The 19089-nt window shown below is 37.1% G+C and overlaps 1 protein-coding gene across 4 annotated transcripts in view; it reads right to left on the bottom strand.

Annotated features, from left to right (window-relative positions):
- The window catches only part of Mau2 (Mau2 sister chromatid cohesion factor), a 33227-nt gene extending 14379 nt beyond the window's left edge, over positions 1 to 18848 (bottom strand). The window contains exons 1-8 of one of the 4 annotated variants that reach the window (XM_076198719.1): positions 18740 to 18848; positions 13964 to 14143; positions 8495 to 8617; positions 6247 to 6357; positions 5413 to 5533; positions 4742 to 4906; positions 3420 to 3571; positions 264 to 359 (exon numbers count right to left, since the gene is read on the bottom strand). In XM_076198719.1, the coding sequence (XP_076054834.1) occupies positions 264 to 359; positions 3420 to 3571; positions 4742 to 4906; positions 5413 to 5533; positions 6247 to 6357; positions 8495 to 8617; positions 13964 to 14131 (936 nt within the window). In that variant the 5' untranslated portion in view covers positions 14132 to 14143; positions 18740 to 18848. Of the gene's footprint in view, positions 1 to 263; positions 360 to 3419; positions 3572 to 4741; positions 4907 to 5412; positions 5534 to 6246; positions 6358 to 8494; positions 8618 to 13963; positions 14144 to 17713; positions 17864 to 17892; positions 18354 to 18739 lie in introns of those variants that run through there. The other 3 variants (XM_076198716.1, XM_076198718.1, XM_076198717.1) reach the window with 3 other exon arrangements.
- Between the last annotated feature and the right edge of the window lie 241 nt (positions 18849 to 19089).

Genomic DNA, 19089 nt, shown 5'->3' with positions numbered 1-19089 from the left:
GAAGAGTTAATTCTTACTATTGCTTACTTGATTTTTTTACATTGTCTTATTCTATATAATCTGTGTAATATGAAAAAATAACTAGGTTTTTTACTTCATGTTATTCTAAAATTGCATATTCTAAACATGCATAAATCGAAAAATCACAGTATTTTGAAGCTTGGGTATTCTTTGCTGCTATTTTGTATTTACTGTGCTGGGTTATTATTGTCAAGTCATCTGCATATGAGAGAACATTACCTAAAAACATTTTATATACTCACCCTAAGTGCTGCATTAAACTGCAATTCTGCAGCTTCAGCATTGTTCATACTCATCGAATAGACAGCCAGCAGAATGTGAAGTTGAGACCTGTGAAGCTGTGAGCAAATAATCTATACTGAGTACCAGAATATTAGATCTAATTAAGATGTTGCAATGATCCATTGAGCAACATTGCAATCTTGTTGTGTATAAAAAAATTACATTAGATATAGTACAAGACCTTTATCACATTCAGAAAATGTAGAAAATAAATGTTGTTCAATCATTCCCGTGAAGATCTCTGCATGTCTACACAAACCCTGACACTTAAATTCTAATTCATAGGACCATCATTCAGTCAACCACCATAAAACTGTTCTATATACATCCATTAAAACATAAATACATATATATCAAAGTTTTTTTTCCCCTTACAAGGGAGGTGGCCAAAAATACATACATACATACATATACCAAGGCTTTTTTCCCCTTACAAGGGAGGTAGCCAAAAGGAAAGGCATGAAATCATTCCCACCCATTCCATCCCTGAATACACTCCACACCCTCCCTCTTATCTTAGCACCTCCTGGATGACGGGTCATCCCTGCACCTTGTCCACTGCCCTGGGTCAGAAGCAGTGTCGCAAGACACAGCACATCCACAGCAAGGCCGCTTCATTAAATCGGCGACCCCCCCTCTCCGTCCCCCCATGCATAAAAGGAGAAGATGGGGAGAAATCCCTTCGGGTTGCATCAAATTTTGCTCACACATACTACCTCACCCCCCATCCCCGCCCATTCCACCTCATGCATCACAACATCATCCATATACAACCATTCTCCATTCACCCCTGTCTTCTATCCTCTCCCGTCCTTCCTCAACAGACATTCCCCTCTTCCCCAAAGCCCCCTTCACCCCATCCATCCACCTCATCCTAGGACATCCCCTCATGTTCACTCCCTCCACATCTGCCTTCCATACCTCTTTTACTAGTCTTTCTTCACTCATTCTTTCCATGTGTCCAAACCATCCTAATACTCTTTCATCAACCCTATCTCCCAACTCCCTTTCCACCCCCGTTCTTCTCCTCACCTCCTCATTTCTCACTCTATCTAGCCTAGTAACCCCCATCATACTTCTCAGACACCTCATCTCAAACATATTCAAACTCCTTCTCTCTTCCTCTCTTATGTTCCATGTTTCTGCCCCATACAGTGCTGTTGGCACAATCACTCCTTCATACAGTCTCCTCTTAGCAGCTATTCCCAAATGTCTATTCCTCATTACACTCTTCAATCCACCAAGGCATTTACTCGCTTTTCTCAATCTACATTCTACCTCCACCTTCACTCCACCTTTTCCTGCCACATTTTCACCCAAGTATCTAAAACTATCCACTTACTCCAGTTGCTCTCCCTTAAGTATCTAAAACTATCCAACTTCCTCAATCCCTCCTCCGATCCTCCCACAAGTGCAGTGTCAACAGCTGGCTCACCTCCCACTTTTCTCCATTTTCTTCATTTTCAAAAAAACAAAGGCATAAAATCCACTCCCACCCATCCCATCCCCATACACTCCACTCCCAATCACCCCCCTCCCTCCCTCTTATCTTGGGACCTCATAAATGACGGGTCATCCCTGCATCTCACCCACTGCCCTGGGTCAGAAGCAGTGTCACAGGACACAGCACATCCACAACAAGGATGCTTCATTAAATTGATGACCCCCCTCTCTGTTCCCTCATGCCGAAAAGGAGAAGATGATGGGAAAAATCCCTTCGGGCTACGTCAAATTATTTTTCACACATACTCCCTCACCCCCTATCCCCCACTCACTCCATTTCATGCATCACAGCATCATCCATACACAACCATTCTCCATTCACCCCTGCCTTCTGTCCTCTCTCGTCCTTTCCCAACAGACATCCCCTTCTTTCTCAACAACCCTTTTACCCCATTCATCCATCTCATCCTTGGTTGCCCCCTCATATTCACTCCTTCCACCTATGCCTTCCACATCTCTTTTACTAATCTATTAATAATTATATTAATAATTGACCCAGGGCAGTGGGCAGGATGCAGGGATGACCCTTCATCCACAAGGAGTTCAGATGAGAGGGAGGAAAAGGAGGTGGATGGGAGTGGGTATGTGCCTTTTGATTTGGCTACCTCCCTTATAAAGGGGAAAAAGCCCTCAGTATATAGATGCACAGACTGATAATACTAACTGAGGACATTGGTTGAGCAACCTTTGTTGGATCCCATCTACTACTCTCCAATCTGATCATATCTAGCCTCAAATTCATGAACAATTCAAGTTTATATATATCCTTGATTTCCAAATTCAGATCTGAATTCCTGTATTAAGCTTGGGCTATATCACCTGAGCTATTTCAAGTATTTATACATCTATATTAGTGAAGTGTGGAAGGCAGAGGTGGATGGAGTGAACAGGTGGGAGGTGACCAAGGATGAGATGGATGGATGGGGTAAAAGGGGCATTGAGAAAGACAGGGATGTCTGTTGAGGAAGGAATGGAGAAGACAGAAGATCGGGGTGAATAGAGAATGGTTGTATATGGATGATGCTGTGATGCAAGGAAGGGAGTGGGTGGGGGATTGGGGGGTTAGGGAGGGGTAATGTGTGAATGATATTGTGATGCAGCCCAAAGGGATTTCTCCAAGTCTTCTTTTTTGGCAGGACGGGACAGAGAGGGGGGTCACTGACTAAATGAAGTGGCCTTGCTGTGTCTTGCTGCATTGCTTCGGACCCAGGGCAATGGGTTAGATGCAGGGATGACCTGTCATCCAGGAGGAGCCAAGAAAGGAGAGAAGGAGGGAGGGGTAGTGAATGTGAGTGGAGTGGGTGGGGATGACATGAATGGGAGTGGATTTATGCCTTTTGACTTTGACTACCTCCTTTGTAAGGGGGAAAAAGCCCTTGGTATGTGTATGTATACATATATATAAAAAAAAATGTACTTCTTTACATCTTTTAGACATGTGGTCTTTCTTAATGTTCCCATGACCACTTAAAGCCCTTCCATCCTTAATCAAGACATCTCTTGTCAATGCAATCGGGTCATCTTTAGTTACCTCAACACTATGATCATATCTCCTCTTTCTCTTTGATCTATCAAAGTATGTATGTATGTATGTATTTAAGTGCATAACTTACCTTAAAAAGCTTTTCGTTGTTCTTCAGAAGTAAACATATCTTGGAAATTTCTCTAATAGCTTGTGCTTTGGATCCCATCACAAGATGGCACATCACAATGTGTTCCAGAAGCATCAGCTGCAGAGAGTGGAGAATACCTTTGTTGTCCTCAGCTACAGAAGGAAATAAAAAATGGTTACATCCAAGGCTGTAGAGTTATTACACAAAATATTCAACTCTGACTCTAACTCACAATTTTCCAAAATTCTGACTATTGATCTATCAATCAATCAATCCACTGCCCCTGGTCTCTCTTGCAGAATACCAGTACTCTATAGGAAACTGCCAACAGCCTCTAGGCAGGACCTTAAGTCACTTAGAGAAGAGACAGTGTTGTTGTTTGGGGAGTGTTAGTGTAGTATGAAGTGTTCTGTGTCTTCTATGTGGTGGTTGCATCTGGGGCAGTTTAAATCTATGGCCAGGCCTATTCTGTACTGGTACTGTCTTAATGCCAGATGGTGTCCTGAACTCAGGCATGCCTATGTAGTTCTTGGCAGATGTGGGAAGGTTTTCTCTGCAAGGCTTATATCTCAGGGTTGCTGTTGGAGTATGGAGTTTGGTGGTTTTTCCTGAAGGGCTTGTTTAGTTATCCATGTGTGTATGTGTTTCTGTGTAAATGTTTTCTGCAGTATAGGTGGTAGGTTGTTGTAGATATTTGAGTAGTAATGCTGCCATTGTATTTTTTGTTGTTGTATTCTGTTGGTGGTGCTTGTCAAATGTAGTGTGAAGGGTGTGTGTTGTTTAGGGGTTCAGGTGTAGAACTGTGTTCCTGTCATTTTCATGTGATGTTCTGTTGGGAGGATTTTGGTTTCTGTATATAAGTGTCCTATAGGGGTGGTTTTTCTGCATTCATTATTCTGGGTGCTGTATTCTGCAGTGTTTGTCAATTGTTTGTGTTTTATTTGCTGATTATTGAGAACCATGCTGTACAGGCATATTCTTGGGTGGTTCTTAAGTGATTATTAGTTTCTTTTTGTTGTCAAGGGTTGGTGTGCTAGTGATGGTTTTAAACAGATTTGTTTTATTGTGGATGCTTGCTGCCTGATCAAATTAGGGGAAAAAAAAAGAGGGAGGAAGGGGTGGTTAATGGGAGTGGAGTATGTGGGGATGAAATGGGTGGGAGTGGATTTATGCCTTTGACTTTGGCTACCACTCTTGTAAGGAAAAAAAGCTGTTGGTATATTTATGTATGTATGCATGTTCTTGCTAGTCTGTCCTTGCTACTGGGGGAAAGAGTCTTTGGGTAAGCATAACTGAAAAATAAAAATCCAACATATACTGACCTTTCAACTTCTCTATTTGTGAAAGGGCTTTGTCTGTGTATTTCTGGGCTTTGTCCATGTAACCAGCTTGCATTGAATGCATGACAGACACAAGGTATACTAATACACACAATTGTTCCCGTGGCAGCCAAACAAACATTTCACTGGTACTTGAAGCCAAAAGGTCTGTAAAAAAAAGAACAAAATTTCAATCAATCTGCTGTTTCAGAAGTCATGTGACCCCCCATGGTATTCAAAATGAGTCCACAGATTCCTCACAGTGGTCATGTTATAATGGATGACAGGAAGTCATTGTAAGAAGGTGGAGGGTAGTGGAGTATGTAGGGGATGGAATGGGTGTGAGTGGTTGCTATGCCTTTTTCTTTTTGGCTACCTCCTGTGTAAGGGGGAAAAAAAGCCTTTGGTATATGTATGTATGTACAATGACTTCCATGTAAATTGATTAGAGGGAGACAAGGGTGGGGGATGGGGGTGGAATGGATGGGAGTGAAATGGGTGGGAGTGGGTATATGCCTTGATTTGGCTACCTCCCTTATACAGGGGAAGAGCCATTGGTATATTGATAGATAAACAATTTACATTGGCACATCCCTTATATGGAAGAAGAGGCCCTTGGTAAATAAATACAATTTACATTACATTCTACAAAATACAGCACATTTAATCCTCACCATGCTCACTGAGTTGTGTAATGTTCTGAATAGACTGTTGTAGTTGCTTCAATCCTGGTTTGACACTTTTCACCTGACCAGCACTCAAATTGAAGTACACTTGAAGGACTAAATGAAATACCTGAAAAAAAAAAGATTCACAAATAATATAAAATAGAGACAGTTTAGGAAGAAATGTGAATGTAGCGGAGTTGCCAGTGGTAGGAGTATTGGAGAGGTATGGAGTGATAGGAAGTAATGATAGTGGAGAAATGTTGGAGATGCATACTGAACAGGAAATTATATCAATGAACATGGTATTTAAGAGAAAAGATTACAAAGGAAGAGCATAACAACAGGACACCTTTTAGTCCATAACTAGATTTGTTAAGCATAAGTATACATGAGTCTGAATGGTTGGTGGGAAGAGAGTCAAGAGGATGTTAACAGACTATGTAGTGGTGCCAAAAAGGAGGATTGGAAAAGCTTTGGATGTAGTCTGAATGTGTTCATGGAAGAGGACAGTGGATTGTTAGATTATACACTTTAACCTTTTCCATATAATGATGCCTACATAGATGTTATGAGGCATGAGTGAGTATACAAGAATGCCAGTGTTGTTGTCTTGATTATATACATTTTGTAGTTGTAGCTGGGTGACCCCCGAATTCTGTGAACTGGCTTGATCATGGTTTCTGTGTTTATCATTACTCAGTGAAAGAGAATGAGTAATACAGCAGTGACTTTATATCTTATAACGCAAGTATTGTGATGCATCAATCATCATACCTCAGGCATCCAACGTTGCGTATCAGAATTTGACTTGTATTGAAGAGGTTAACTTAAGTTCTTTACCTTTAAATGCTCCTTCTGTCCAGGTCTTCCATTATACTGCTCAATCAACTGTCCTGCTTGACCCAGTAACTGATGGACATCTGATGTAGACTTTCCTTCTAATATCAACACCTACAAAAAAGAAGTAACAAATTAATGCATTTCTTCTGTTTTATCCTTGAACAGTGTTTACATTTATTTAATCTACAGAATCATTTTTCATCTCACTTCCTTTCCTGACAAGTTCCTTTTAACTTTAAAATCAAATTGCCACTCCACATGTCAATAATGAGTTATCTACTCCCTATACCAATGGGTGTAGAAATGTGGAACAACATTCCTCACTTTTTACAAAATATCTTAATTCTTGCCATACCAGGTATTAATTTTCCAGGCTACATCATTCATCACCATGGCAACCCTTTGGTAGAGAAGGGATCTGAATGCACCTCAATTAACATCTTTCATATCAAGAGATGCTATTTTTCTTTCCATTCTTGCTGTCACCAAGATATCTTATTCTTTTCTGTGTGATAGGGTAAGACTGCCCCAACTTCTTTGTCATTGGATTTGATAATTTTCTATCTAATGAGACTTTTAACTAAAAGCATGACATGATGGCAAAAGATTGAAATCAAAGTATGATTAAGCTAGGTTCCTATTGATATTTTATCATGATTACAGATCAGAATTTTTGTCAAACTCAATATGACTTTTGGGCGTAAATGTTTCTGACAGTGATTAGATATCTTGCTTGGGCCTTACACTCAACCTACAAAGAACTTGCGGTGATGTGATGTTTTTCAGCCCTGAAATGAAAATCTTAGACTGCTGATTTAGCAGTCAAGCATAGTACCACTACACCAGCAAGCTGGTGTATGTTATGTATATAAGTATGCATGTAAAACTATCTTTGACCAGTAATAATAATAATAATAGCTTCAAGTTTCACTGACTGGAAACCACAGCCCCAGAGTGGCTGGCAACAATCCTCAAACCTCCCACAAATCTTTCTGGGAAGAATATTTGGATTGTTGTTTGTCTCATACTAGTGTGGACTGTTTTTATCACTGGGTGAAAGTAGTAGAAAGGGAGCAGTTGTTGGTGGTCTGCTATTCATGTATGAAAATGTGTCAAAAATACAGATGAAGATGAGAGAGAGATCTTGGGCCCAGTCTGGAGACTGTCAGTAAGTCTTTCAATTCCTTTTGGAAGTGAAGGGGCTGACAGGTTTTGAAAATAGGGAGCTCTGCTGCCCATATTGTGGGACCACCACAAGCAGGTACCCATCATTGGTCCCCATATATATGGCTTGGTAATGTTCAATATGAAAATTATATATATATATATATATTTCTATATATACATATATATATATATATATATATATATATATATATATATATATATATATATATATATACATTTTAACAACCACAATGCACTTTAATTCTAAGCCATCAAGGCCGACATGCAGAAATTGAAATGTGGTACTGCCAAGGACTCGAACCCCAGTATACTCATGACAAGTGTGGCAATGACTTACCAACTAGGCTATCAAGAGAGATTGGTAAGTCACTACCGCACTTGTCATGAGGATGCTGGGGTTTGAGTCCTTGGCAGTACCACATTTCAATTTCTGCATGTCGGCCCTGATGGCTTAGAATTAAATTGCATTGTGGTTGTTAAAATATATTTCTAATCACTGGGACCCATTCAGTGTTGTACATATATATATATATATATATATATATATATATATATATATATATATATATATATATTTATACACATATATTTATCAATCACAATTCACTTTAATTCTAGGCCACCAACATCGAGAAAGTTGAGGAGGCATACATGCAGAAACTGATATGTGGTACATCTAAGGACACAAACCTCCACTAGCACATAACAAGTGAGTGACTAAATCGATTGTGCTATCAAGAGAGATCTTGATAGCACTATTGGTTAAGTCATTGTCACTTGTTACCTGCTACCGGAGGTTAGAATCCTTAGCTGTACCACCTATCAATTTCTGTATGTATGCCTCCTCAACTTTCTCGATGTTGATGGCTTAGAATCAAAGTGAATTGTGGTTGATAAATATAAATCTGTTCATCTTTAAATAAACAATGTCTGGCACAAAGCATACCATATATAAAGAACCATTTCCAGTATAAAAAAAATAAAAACCTGAGCAACTACATTTCTACTCCACCCTTCACCATGCAAATGGGATGCAAAGCAACAACATTAAAGAACATACCATGACTTTACTAAGCATGAACATGAGTTGTGTGTATGCCACTCCCTGGATGTGTGTGTACTCCATACCCATCTGCAGGAGCACAAGAGCTGTACCATAGTCTCCTTCATTGACAGATAATTGCTGAAAACAGGAGACTAATCAGCACCAGATAGTAAAACATGAGATTGAGGAGCTTACACCAGGTGTTTAGCTGTAACCAATACTGCCACCTTTGCCCTGTGTGTTTAAACAACTGGGGGCAAATGGCTGTCATCAGTAGCCACTGAGAACTGAATTGGTGTCTTCATATTCAATGAGGTATGACCAAAACCAAATGTAGTACTGGCACTGCAATAAAGACTCTCAGGCAATCATGAAGAGATCATTAATATTACACTTTAGAGTAGATATAAAACACCTCATCTAGAATATATTTAACTGAAAAATAATATAAAAAGAAGAATTGTATTTACGGCTAATACCTTTAAATAATGCTAATAATTTTTGCCTAGAGTTTCACTGACTCTTAACCCACAGCCCAACAGTGTCTGGCAACCGAACCAGGACTCTCTAGAGGTCTAGTTCAGAAGAAACTGGACTACTACCTGTGTCGCATTAGTGTGGGACAGTTTCTGTCACCACTTAATAGCAGTCACAGGAAGAGAATAGTCACCGGTTATCAGCCCTCCTCTTGGGAAATGGTGAATGAAATATAATTAAAATTGACTGAGACCTTGAGCCCTGTCCTAAGACAGAGTGTACACCTCCACATGGAGATGTAGAAGTTGACAAGATTTTAAGATGGATGGCAGGGAGAAAGTTCTCCTTGACATCCATCTTGTCATAACACCACTTGCAGGTACCTGTCATGGGTCCCATATCAGGTAATATCACATTATAACTAGTATGTTAACCTCTTCAATTCTGTGGCATACTTCTAAGATTTTTTTCTTATGCCACAGCCTTGAACTTTAAAGACATCTTTGACACACTTATCCCTTATGTCTGAAGTCCATCATATATACACACATACACATAAATTTGAGGCTAGGTATGATAAATTGGGGGCTAGGAGATAGCACCCAACAAATGTTGCCCCTTTCCTGTAAACTACAATTAGGCAATGTAACATGTGCACACACACACACACTTCAACGAACGGATGGCTTAGAGGACGTTCTGAAGAAAAAGTGAAATTTCGTGGATCCCGAAGCAAAGGAAGTACCTATTGTATTTACAGGGTGGGGGGAAATTGCTCGTGGTGTAGGGGATAGTGAGGAAAAAGGAGAAGGGGAGGGATTACTGAGGGAAATGGAAGGAAATGAGGAAGGAGAGGACTTGGCCTAGTCAGGCAGACGCCATGTAAACAAAAGAGGTCCCGACCAATTTAGTGATGACGAAATGTCTAACAAATATGTAAAGATTAGAAACATAGATAAGAACAATTCAATGGAAGGTGAGGATAACAATTTCCAAGGATTTAAAGAGGGGGAGGCGGATACCAACCTCCCCCGACTAGCAAAACTGGAGGAAAGGCTTGAACAAATGACTGAACATTGGGAGGTTAGGTTCAGTAAAATGTCAAAACTTGCAGAAAAGTTTGAAAGATTGGAAGAACTAGAGAAGGCGAACAAAAATTTAACTGATGAAATAGAACTAAAAAGACATTTAAGAGAAGTAAAAGAGGAGAATAAAGAATTAAAAAGGAACAATAAAGACAATAATGAAACAATAGCAAAAGAGGCACAGGGGTGGAGAAAGATACAGGAAAATAGTAAAGTTGCATTTACTGATATAATTAAACAGCAAATGAAAGAACAAACGGAAGACTCAGTTATCAAAGTGATGAGACAGAAGGAGAATATTGTAAGAGACTTAGCAGACAAAAAGAAATGTATAATTATATTAGGAATGGAAGAGAAACATAACCCAGATAGAACTTCAAGAATCAAAGAGGAAAATGAAAAAGTAAGCAGTTTACTACAATTAGTTCAGGAAGATGAACCAGAAATAATGAAACAAATCGAAGAGAAGTTCAGACTCGGAAAGTATAGTACAGATAAGACCAGACCAATTAAGATTAAATTCAGGTCACAAACGACGGCAGAGAATATCTTATCCAAAACAGGGAAACTAGCAACAAGTGAACAATATAAAAAGGTATGGATAAAAAGGGAAATGAATAAGGAAGAAAGAGAGGAAGAAAAAAAGAAAAGACTTGAAGCTAAGGAAAAAAACGAGATGAGAACAGAGTCAGAAAAAGAGAGATTCTATTGGAGAGTAGTGAATATGAAACTAAGGAAATTCGACACACAAGAGAAAAACAAAAGGGAAACAGAGAACACAATGGAAGTGACAGAAAACTAAGAGTGTCTTACACAAATATAGATGGATTAATAACAGAATTGAATGAGCTGAATGATTATTTGAGGGAAAAAGAACCGGACATAATGGGAATTGTAGAAACAAAATTAAAAGGTCCACTACCACCCAACAGTGTAGGACATGATGCATATAATTATTGGATTAGAAACAGAGAGACAAAGCAAGGGGGTGGAGTTATGTTCCTGACTAAGAAGGATATAAACGTGAGGTGTGTCACATATGGAAAGAATACAGTAGAGATGATTATGATCGAAGTGGAAGACAGAGATAAGAAGAGCAGAAAGTTTGTGATAAATTATGTGCCTCCGAAAACAGCCTCGTGGGAAGAGAGTGAACATAAAAGTATGTTAGAGGACACAAAGATAACATTAAATAAGGTAATGGAAGATGGAGGAAGAATAGTTATGATGGGCGACTATAATTGCAAAGAAATCTGCTGGGAAGAGATGACAGTAAAGGGTGGAGACGGCTCATGGGGAAACGCTCTACTTGAGATGATTACTGACAATACAATGACACAGTGGATACAGGAGAACACTAGGTATAGAAATGAGGAAGAACCATCGAGACTAGACCTAATAATTACATCTGAACCTAGAATAGTGGACAAGATTGAATATAAAACACCAATAAGTAAAAGTGACCACATATTGATTGAACTGGAACTAAATGAAGAAAAATACATGAAAAGAAATGAACAATATAGAAAAGGAAGAATGATGTATGAAAAAACAAACTTTGATAAAATAAGAGAATTCTTTCAAAAAGAAAACTGTGAAGAAATATACAAAGAAGAAACAACAGTGGAAGAGAAATGGAATATTTTGACAAAAATTTACAAAAAAGGAGTGGAAAAGTATGTCCCAAGACAAAAACAAGAAAAAGAATATGTAAAATGCTGGTACAATAGAAGTTGTAGGGAGTTAAAAGACAAAAGAGACAAAGCTTGGACCAGATGGAAAAAAGACAGAAGGCCTGAAAAATGGAAAATATATACTTGTTATAGAAATGAATATGTACAAGCATGCAGAGAGGAAAAGAGAAAATATGAAAAAGATGTCATAGAAAAGTGTAAAGATCAACCAAAACTATTCTACAGATTTGTAAACAACAAATTGAAAAACAAACAAGACTTGGAGAAATTAAGACAAGGAGGAGTTGAATACACAGAGGAAATTGAAATGGCAGAAATTATGAACAAACATTTTAAATCGGTGTTTACAAGGGAGAACATACAACCTGAAGAGATCGAATGGAAAGAGAAAGTCCCTCCCATGAAAGAAATAGAAGTAACAAAGAACGAAATATTGAAACACTTGAGTAATCTTGACGTCAGAAAATCGCATGGACCAGATGAAATAGCAAACTGGATTTTGAAAGAATGCAGGAATGAACTGGCAGACAAAATACATAGCATAATAAATAGTTCCTTGAAAGAAGGAAAAGTTCCAGAAGATTGGAAAAAAGCAAATATAGTACCCATATATAAAGGAGGAAATAAAAAAGACCCTAACAACTATAGACCAGTCTCCCTAACAAGTACAATAGCAAAAATTTGTGAAAGAATTGTCAAAAGTAGATGGGTAAAATATTTAGAAAAAAACGTGTTAAATCCAAGACAATTTGGATTCAGACAAGGACGATCATGCGTCACCAATTTAATATGTTTCTATTCAAGGCTAATAGATATAATACAAGCAAGAGATGGATGGGCTGATTGTGCATTTCTAGACCTAAAAAAAGCTTTTGACAAAGTACCACATAAGAAGTTGCTTAAGAAATTAGAAACTGAAGGAGGAATACAGGGCAAACTGCTTAATTGGATGGAAGATTTTTTGCAAGAAAGGAAAATAAGAGTAGTGATAAGAGACAAACACTCAAAATGGGATGAAGTAATAAGCGGTGTTCCGCAAGGAACAGTTCTGGCCCCAATAATGTTTGCTATATATATTAATGATATGGATGAAGGAATTGAAAGCTATATGAGCTTCTTTGCAGATGATGCAAAACTACTGAAAAGAGTGAACACGGAAGAAGATTGTGAATCACTACAGAGTGATCTAAATAAAGTACAGGAATGGAGTAGGAAGTGGGAGATGGAGTTCAATACAAAAAAGTGTAGTATAATGGAATTTGGGAAAAACAGCAAAAACAGAATAACAGGATCATATAAATTGGGAGAAGAAGGAATAAAAAAAGTAGAAAATGAGAAGGACCTGGGAGTCATTGTTATGAATAATATGTCACCTGAGCAACATATAAATAAGATTTTTGGAGAAACTTATAATTTAATAAGAACAATCAAAGTTGCATTTACATACCTGGATGAAGAAATGGTGAAGAAAATTCTAATCACCCTGATATGACCAAGATTGGAATATGCAGCAACGATATGGTCACCAAGTACAAAAAAATGTATAAAAAAACTTGAAAGAATACAAAGACCAATTACAAAATTGACACCAACACTCTCAAAACTATCATATGAAGTGAGACTGGCAAAACTTGAACTACAGACACTAGAGCAAAGAAGAGAGAGAGGAGATTTGATAGCTATATACAGAATCATGAAAGGCATAGAAATTACTGATAGAGAGAATCTGATAAAATGGGATGATAGAAATACAAGAGGACACAGAAAGAAAATAAAAAAAGACAGCTATAGAAGAGATCTGAAAAAGAACAGCTTTCCTCACAGAGTAATAGACAGTTGGAACAAGTTAGATGAGAAAGTGGTGTGTGCAAAAACAATACATGAATTTAAAAATAGTTTAGATAAAATGAGATATGAAGACGGGACACCACGAGCATAGCTCCCCTTCCCGTAAAATACAACTAGGTAAATACACACCAAGCCAAAAGACCACCACTATTACTAATATATACTACAACAATCCAGCCTAAGAGTTGGGCTCAATACATTGCACTGAAACCAAACAGAGACAAGGCTAGCTAGCTAAACTAATCCTAAGGAATACACAAGGGTTTGTTGTTCCCCTCTTTCAAGTGTATATAACAAAACTAGTCTTTAGCATGTGCAATAATTGTCTTCAAAATCAAAAGTACATCCATTTTATAAGACAAATATTTATAATTACTTACAGCAGTTTGAAATATCAAACGACAATGCCAGAAGATATTTTGCTGGGAAAGTTCTATTGCTCTTTTTAGCAGTGGTTTAGCTTTGCCTCCACCTCCATTTTGTTCATACAATTTTGCAAGTTCACTGGCAGCTTCAAAGCGAACATCATCAAACCCAGCAATATTCATTGACAGGTTCCACTGCAAATAGGAAAATGAATTGTATTAATAATTTCTTCTGTTATACCCAATAAAAACAAGACCATCCATCTGAATACAAATGCTTCTGGAAGGAAAACCTATCTCTTGGTGGACAGAAGTCTTCTTCATACCTTCAAACATTAGTTGTTGCTAGATCCCTTACATATTTGACAAAGAAAAATTACATGACACAAAAAGTGTAAAATCTCATTTTCTGTGGAGAAAATAATCCCATAGGTGAAACAATTCACCTTTTAAAATATTTTTTCTTCCCATCCTTTGAGTCAATTCCTGCAAACCAGTGGACCTAAATATGAGAGAGAATTTCTTTTCCATTTCACTCACATTTCATTCATTCATTCTTTACACCATGACAAAACAGATCCCAATTTTTCCACCAGCAGAACTGTCTGTTCATCTTTAGTGCATGTCTGTGCATTCACACAGAGACCAACATTACAAAGGATTACAAAGGCTGAGCATGCCGACAGGAGACCTTTTGGTCCATATCTAGGTCGGATGAAAAAAAAAAAAATCATAATAATAAAATAATAAATAAAAACTATAATAATGTAAATAATAAATAAAATACATAAATAAATGCCTAGGTATAGTTAAATAATAAACAGGTAAATAGTAAATAAAAATAAATTGACATATAACTAATAAATGAAAATCAGATAGACAAATGATAACAAAACAAAAACAAATAATATAAAATAAATTATAATCGTTACAGCATCTTGCTTAGGTGTTTATCTAAATTATTCTTAAAGCTTCGAACTGAACTACATTGCAACCTGTGCAGGAAGTTTATTCCATTCATTAACTACACGGTTGGCAAAGTTGTTTCTAACTACTTCCAAATTGAATCTATTTCCGGACAGTTTGAGACCATTGTTTCTTGTCTGATTCTCATTCAATGTGAAAATTTTGTCACTTTTGATGTTGTCAATTCCCTTTAAAATCTTAAAGACCTGTATCAAGTCACCTCTGAGTCTACGCTTTTTTAGGGAAAACAGATTCATGTTTTAGTCGATTTTCGTATGATTTATTTTTGATATTTGGAATCAGTTTTGTGGCTCGCCGTTGTACTTTTTCCAGTCTGTCAATGTCTTTAATGAGATTCGGTGACCATACAGAAACAGCATATTCCAAATGTGGACGAACTAACGATTTATATAGCTTGTTAATGAGTGATGGACTTTTGAAATCAAAAGATCGTGCAATCAGTCCTAGAATATTATTTGCTTTCTAAGAGGCTGAAATACACTGCTTGGATGATTTGAGGTCATTACTGATAATTATGCCGAGATCTTTTTCATTATCCACTTTAGTTAACGAATTTCCAAATAACTTGTAATCGTACTTACTGTTATTTTTACCTATGTGCATTACCTTGCATTTACTTGTGTTAAATTTCATTAGCCACTTTTCAGACCATTGCTGTAATTTATCTAAATCTTCTTGAATATCTAATTGGTTTGAGTGATCATTTGCCACTCCACACAGTTTTGTATCATCAGCAAATTTGGAAACAGTAGATTTTAGTCCATAGTATATATCATTTATATATACTATGAATAGAAGTGGCCCAAGAACGGAACCCTGAGGAACATGTACAGAAATAGGACACCAGGAGCATTGCTCCTTTCCTGTATATTACAATTAGGTAAATACAGTAAACCCTTAATACATCGTACTAATTGGGGGGAAGGCTTGGTCATTACAGACAAAAGTACGTACTATAATTCTACATACATATGAATTTAAATTTTTTGTGCCCACCATCCATACTAAACCTTGCACCATATATACCAACTTTGTTTGCTATATCAAATGAATGGTCAGTAGGTCTCACTAAGGTCAATGTAGCTAAAATTCAGTGTAACAAGGTTCAGTATAGTGAGGGCTTATTATACATACACTAAAACACATATGTACACACAGTCAAGTATGCACACAAAGAGTGTGCAATTTATATGTACACACACACAGACTGTTACATGCTGTTCTGTAGCTGTGAAAGGTATAGAAGATTCTGAGTTCTGCTGCCAGATCTTAATCACTCCAGGTGCCACATTACCATTCACTGCCTTTGTCTTTTATCAAAGTGTGCAACAACCACTCATAACCTACTCTTTAATTCAAATAATATATTTATTTACTTATTTGGAGGGAGGAGGATGTAATTACAGAGGGTAATCTTCAATGCAAGTCAGAATTACCATAGCCCAATTACCTACCCTAAAACACCCTGAGGTCTTATGCATATATCAAGAAAAAGAACTACGCCATAGGAAAATGAAATTGAGAACATAATTGTAGTACAGAAAAATTACAATAGTGAAACTGAAAAAAAAAAAAATAATAATCCCCAAAATGATAAATGAAATTCTACATTCTCTACAGCCGTTGAGGATGTAGTAGGTACAAATAATGTACTGAAATGAATATAAAACAAGATCTATTGTAAATCACTGTTGTGCAACTGGAATAAAAAAAAAAAAGATTTCTTATATCAAAACGGCCACGAGTGATAGTCTGTGTACACTTTCTCACTAAAATTCTGAGATTTCCTAGGAATGGCTTTTCTTTTCTTTTGCAAAACTGTTTATGCTAAAACCACTTGATCAGTTTATCTTTTGACTTGATTTATTTGTTTACTAAGGGGAGAGCACTTGCAATTGCTCAATTTCATAATGAATAAAAAATTACAAATAATAAAATCTATATAAGACAAGATCTATCATCAATTCATATCAGTTTTGCCATATCTTCAGGTGATAATTATGTTATAGAATATAGTATCACATGGAAACAAAATCTGTAGGCCACTGACCTACACTGATTGATCTCTATGCAACAACTGTTACCCCAATCAATATGCTGTAACATGGAGACCAAAATCATATACATACTGAGTGACATGAGTATTTTTTAATATAAAAATCAATCAGGATTTATTCAAGTTTGCACTTACTCATAATAATTTTTCTGTTTTAATTATAGAAATTTCATGACTTTGGATATCCTATAGTATACAAGACCAAGAGGAAAAAATACAACCTACCAATTTTTATATTGAAAATCACATATCAGATTTCTTTCGTTATCAATATTTCTTTACTGAAATTAATGCATCGCATCTCCAATACCACAGTTCTACACACAGTTTATTATTGGTTTTAGAATTTTTTCCTTCCTTGTATCTGACAATCACAATGGGATATTTAAGATGATACAGATCTTTATTGTCCAAATTTAAATTGTCTTTTCCTAATTTTGGACAAAAACAGAAAATGGGGGTCTTTCCTAAGATATTCTCATTACAAAAGAAATCCTTTTGACATGTTTAGCACCAGACAGGTATGGATCCGGGAGGATATTATTTGACAAATTTGTTGACAGGACCACCAGGATTCCTGTGCTCACCTGAAGAAATACCTGACACAGTTGTTTTACCTTTATTCTTTAACTGCTACTTTCCCTGTATATGTTCTTAGTCTTAAAATATAACCAACTGATATGAAGGTCCTCTCAATACTAACATGCCTTAGTCATACTTACCTTCACCTTGGTACCTTGAGACAGTAACACTTTTGACCTTTTCTGTATCCTTACATTTCTAACAGTATCAACATCTACTTCTTCTGGTACATATGATATGTTGCATCTCACTTTCTTTACTTTTCCTTATTAGTACGAGAGGAAAACTCAAATAAGTAACGATAACTTATGTCATTTACCGCTTGGTCAAGGTGATTCCGAGCCAATTGAATATTGTTTGTGTACATTGTTAGAAGATTCCCAATCTGTAGGTGAGTTCGGGCTTCCACTTTAGGTGGAGGGTTAAAAGTCAAAACTGCTTGGAGACATTGTACACAGGCTTTAATATTGGCCGGTTCCTGGGTCCTAAATCTCTCTGCTAAAGCTAGCAAAGATAAATAGTAGGCGTCCTGTGATTTCGCCATTGCTTACTCTCTGACACGACCTCTTCACTTCAAAACAAATAACAAACGTTTGATAACAAATGAAATTACATACATTTTCTCCATAACTTGGAAAAATAACACCCACTAAATTATTTTTAGAATGGTGTAAGTATTTTAGAAGTTGTGGTAACGCATATAGTTTGTAAATTTTAGCTTAACTGGCTGAAGTCAACAGATAAGAGAACAAGGAATGCCAGCAGAAACGGAACTGGGTCAGTATATCTGTTTAGCACCGAAACTGTAGAGACGCGTACGATACATTGGAAATTGAATATAATCTTTGCGATGTTTGTAGAGTTTCAACCTTTACCAAATTACAAAACAAACGTAAATTTATTTTGTAAAATCCTTTTTCATTCCCGCATCATTTATTACATAACACTACTGTGCGTAGTAAGGGCAATCCTCCTCTCATCTGCCTAGAAAGAGAAAGGAATCGTAACAGAGCTAAAGGAAACCAAATGCATCTCCATCACTTCCCCGTGGTGGCCCTGGGTTCGACTACCACCCAATATCATGTTGAGACTGACAGAATATTCAGGCATTGTCGATTTTTTTCTCTCGCTACAACAAGGTTTCACTTTTCCAACAATGACGTTACCTTCTCAAATTAATACCCCAGAATCTCGGCGATGATGTGTGATGGAGGGGTTAGGAAAAGGTGAGGTCTGGAATCCCAGTCACAGTTCACAGGAATGGCAGTATACGACCACTGGTCGTCTAGTGATAAGACGTAGGGGTATTACAGTTTGCTTCAAACATGCCTTCCTTACGGGGTTATCATACTGGTCTATTTTTCCTCCTACATCCTATTTCCATTTAAATAACTAGAATATGACTTCGCTTACAGAAATCTAGACTTCTCTAAGACAATTTCAACGGTATGTCTAAAATTCGTATCTCTTAGTTGTGTAATTTCTCCTTTTAATGACTCCAAACCCCAACTTGCTC

This window comes from Oratosquilla oratoria, chromosome 15 (genome assembly GCF_046742065.1).
Source record: "Oratosquilla oratoria isolate Oo_2021 chromosome 15, ASM4674206v1, whole genome shotgun sequence".
Classification (NCBI taxonomy): Eukaryota; Metazoa; Arthropoda; class Malacostraca; order Stomatopoda; family Squillidae; genus Oratosquilla; species Oratosquilla oratoria.
This window is presented reverse-complemented; position numbering and strand designations above follow the sequence as displayed.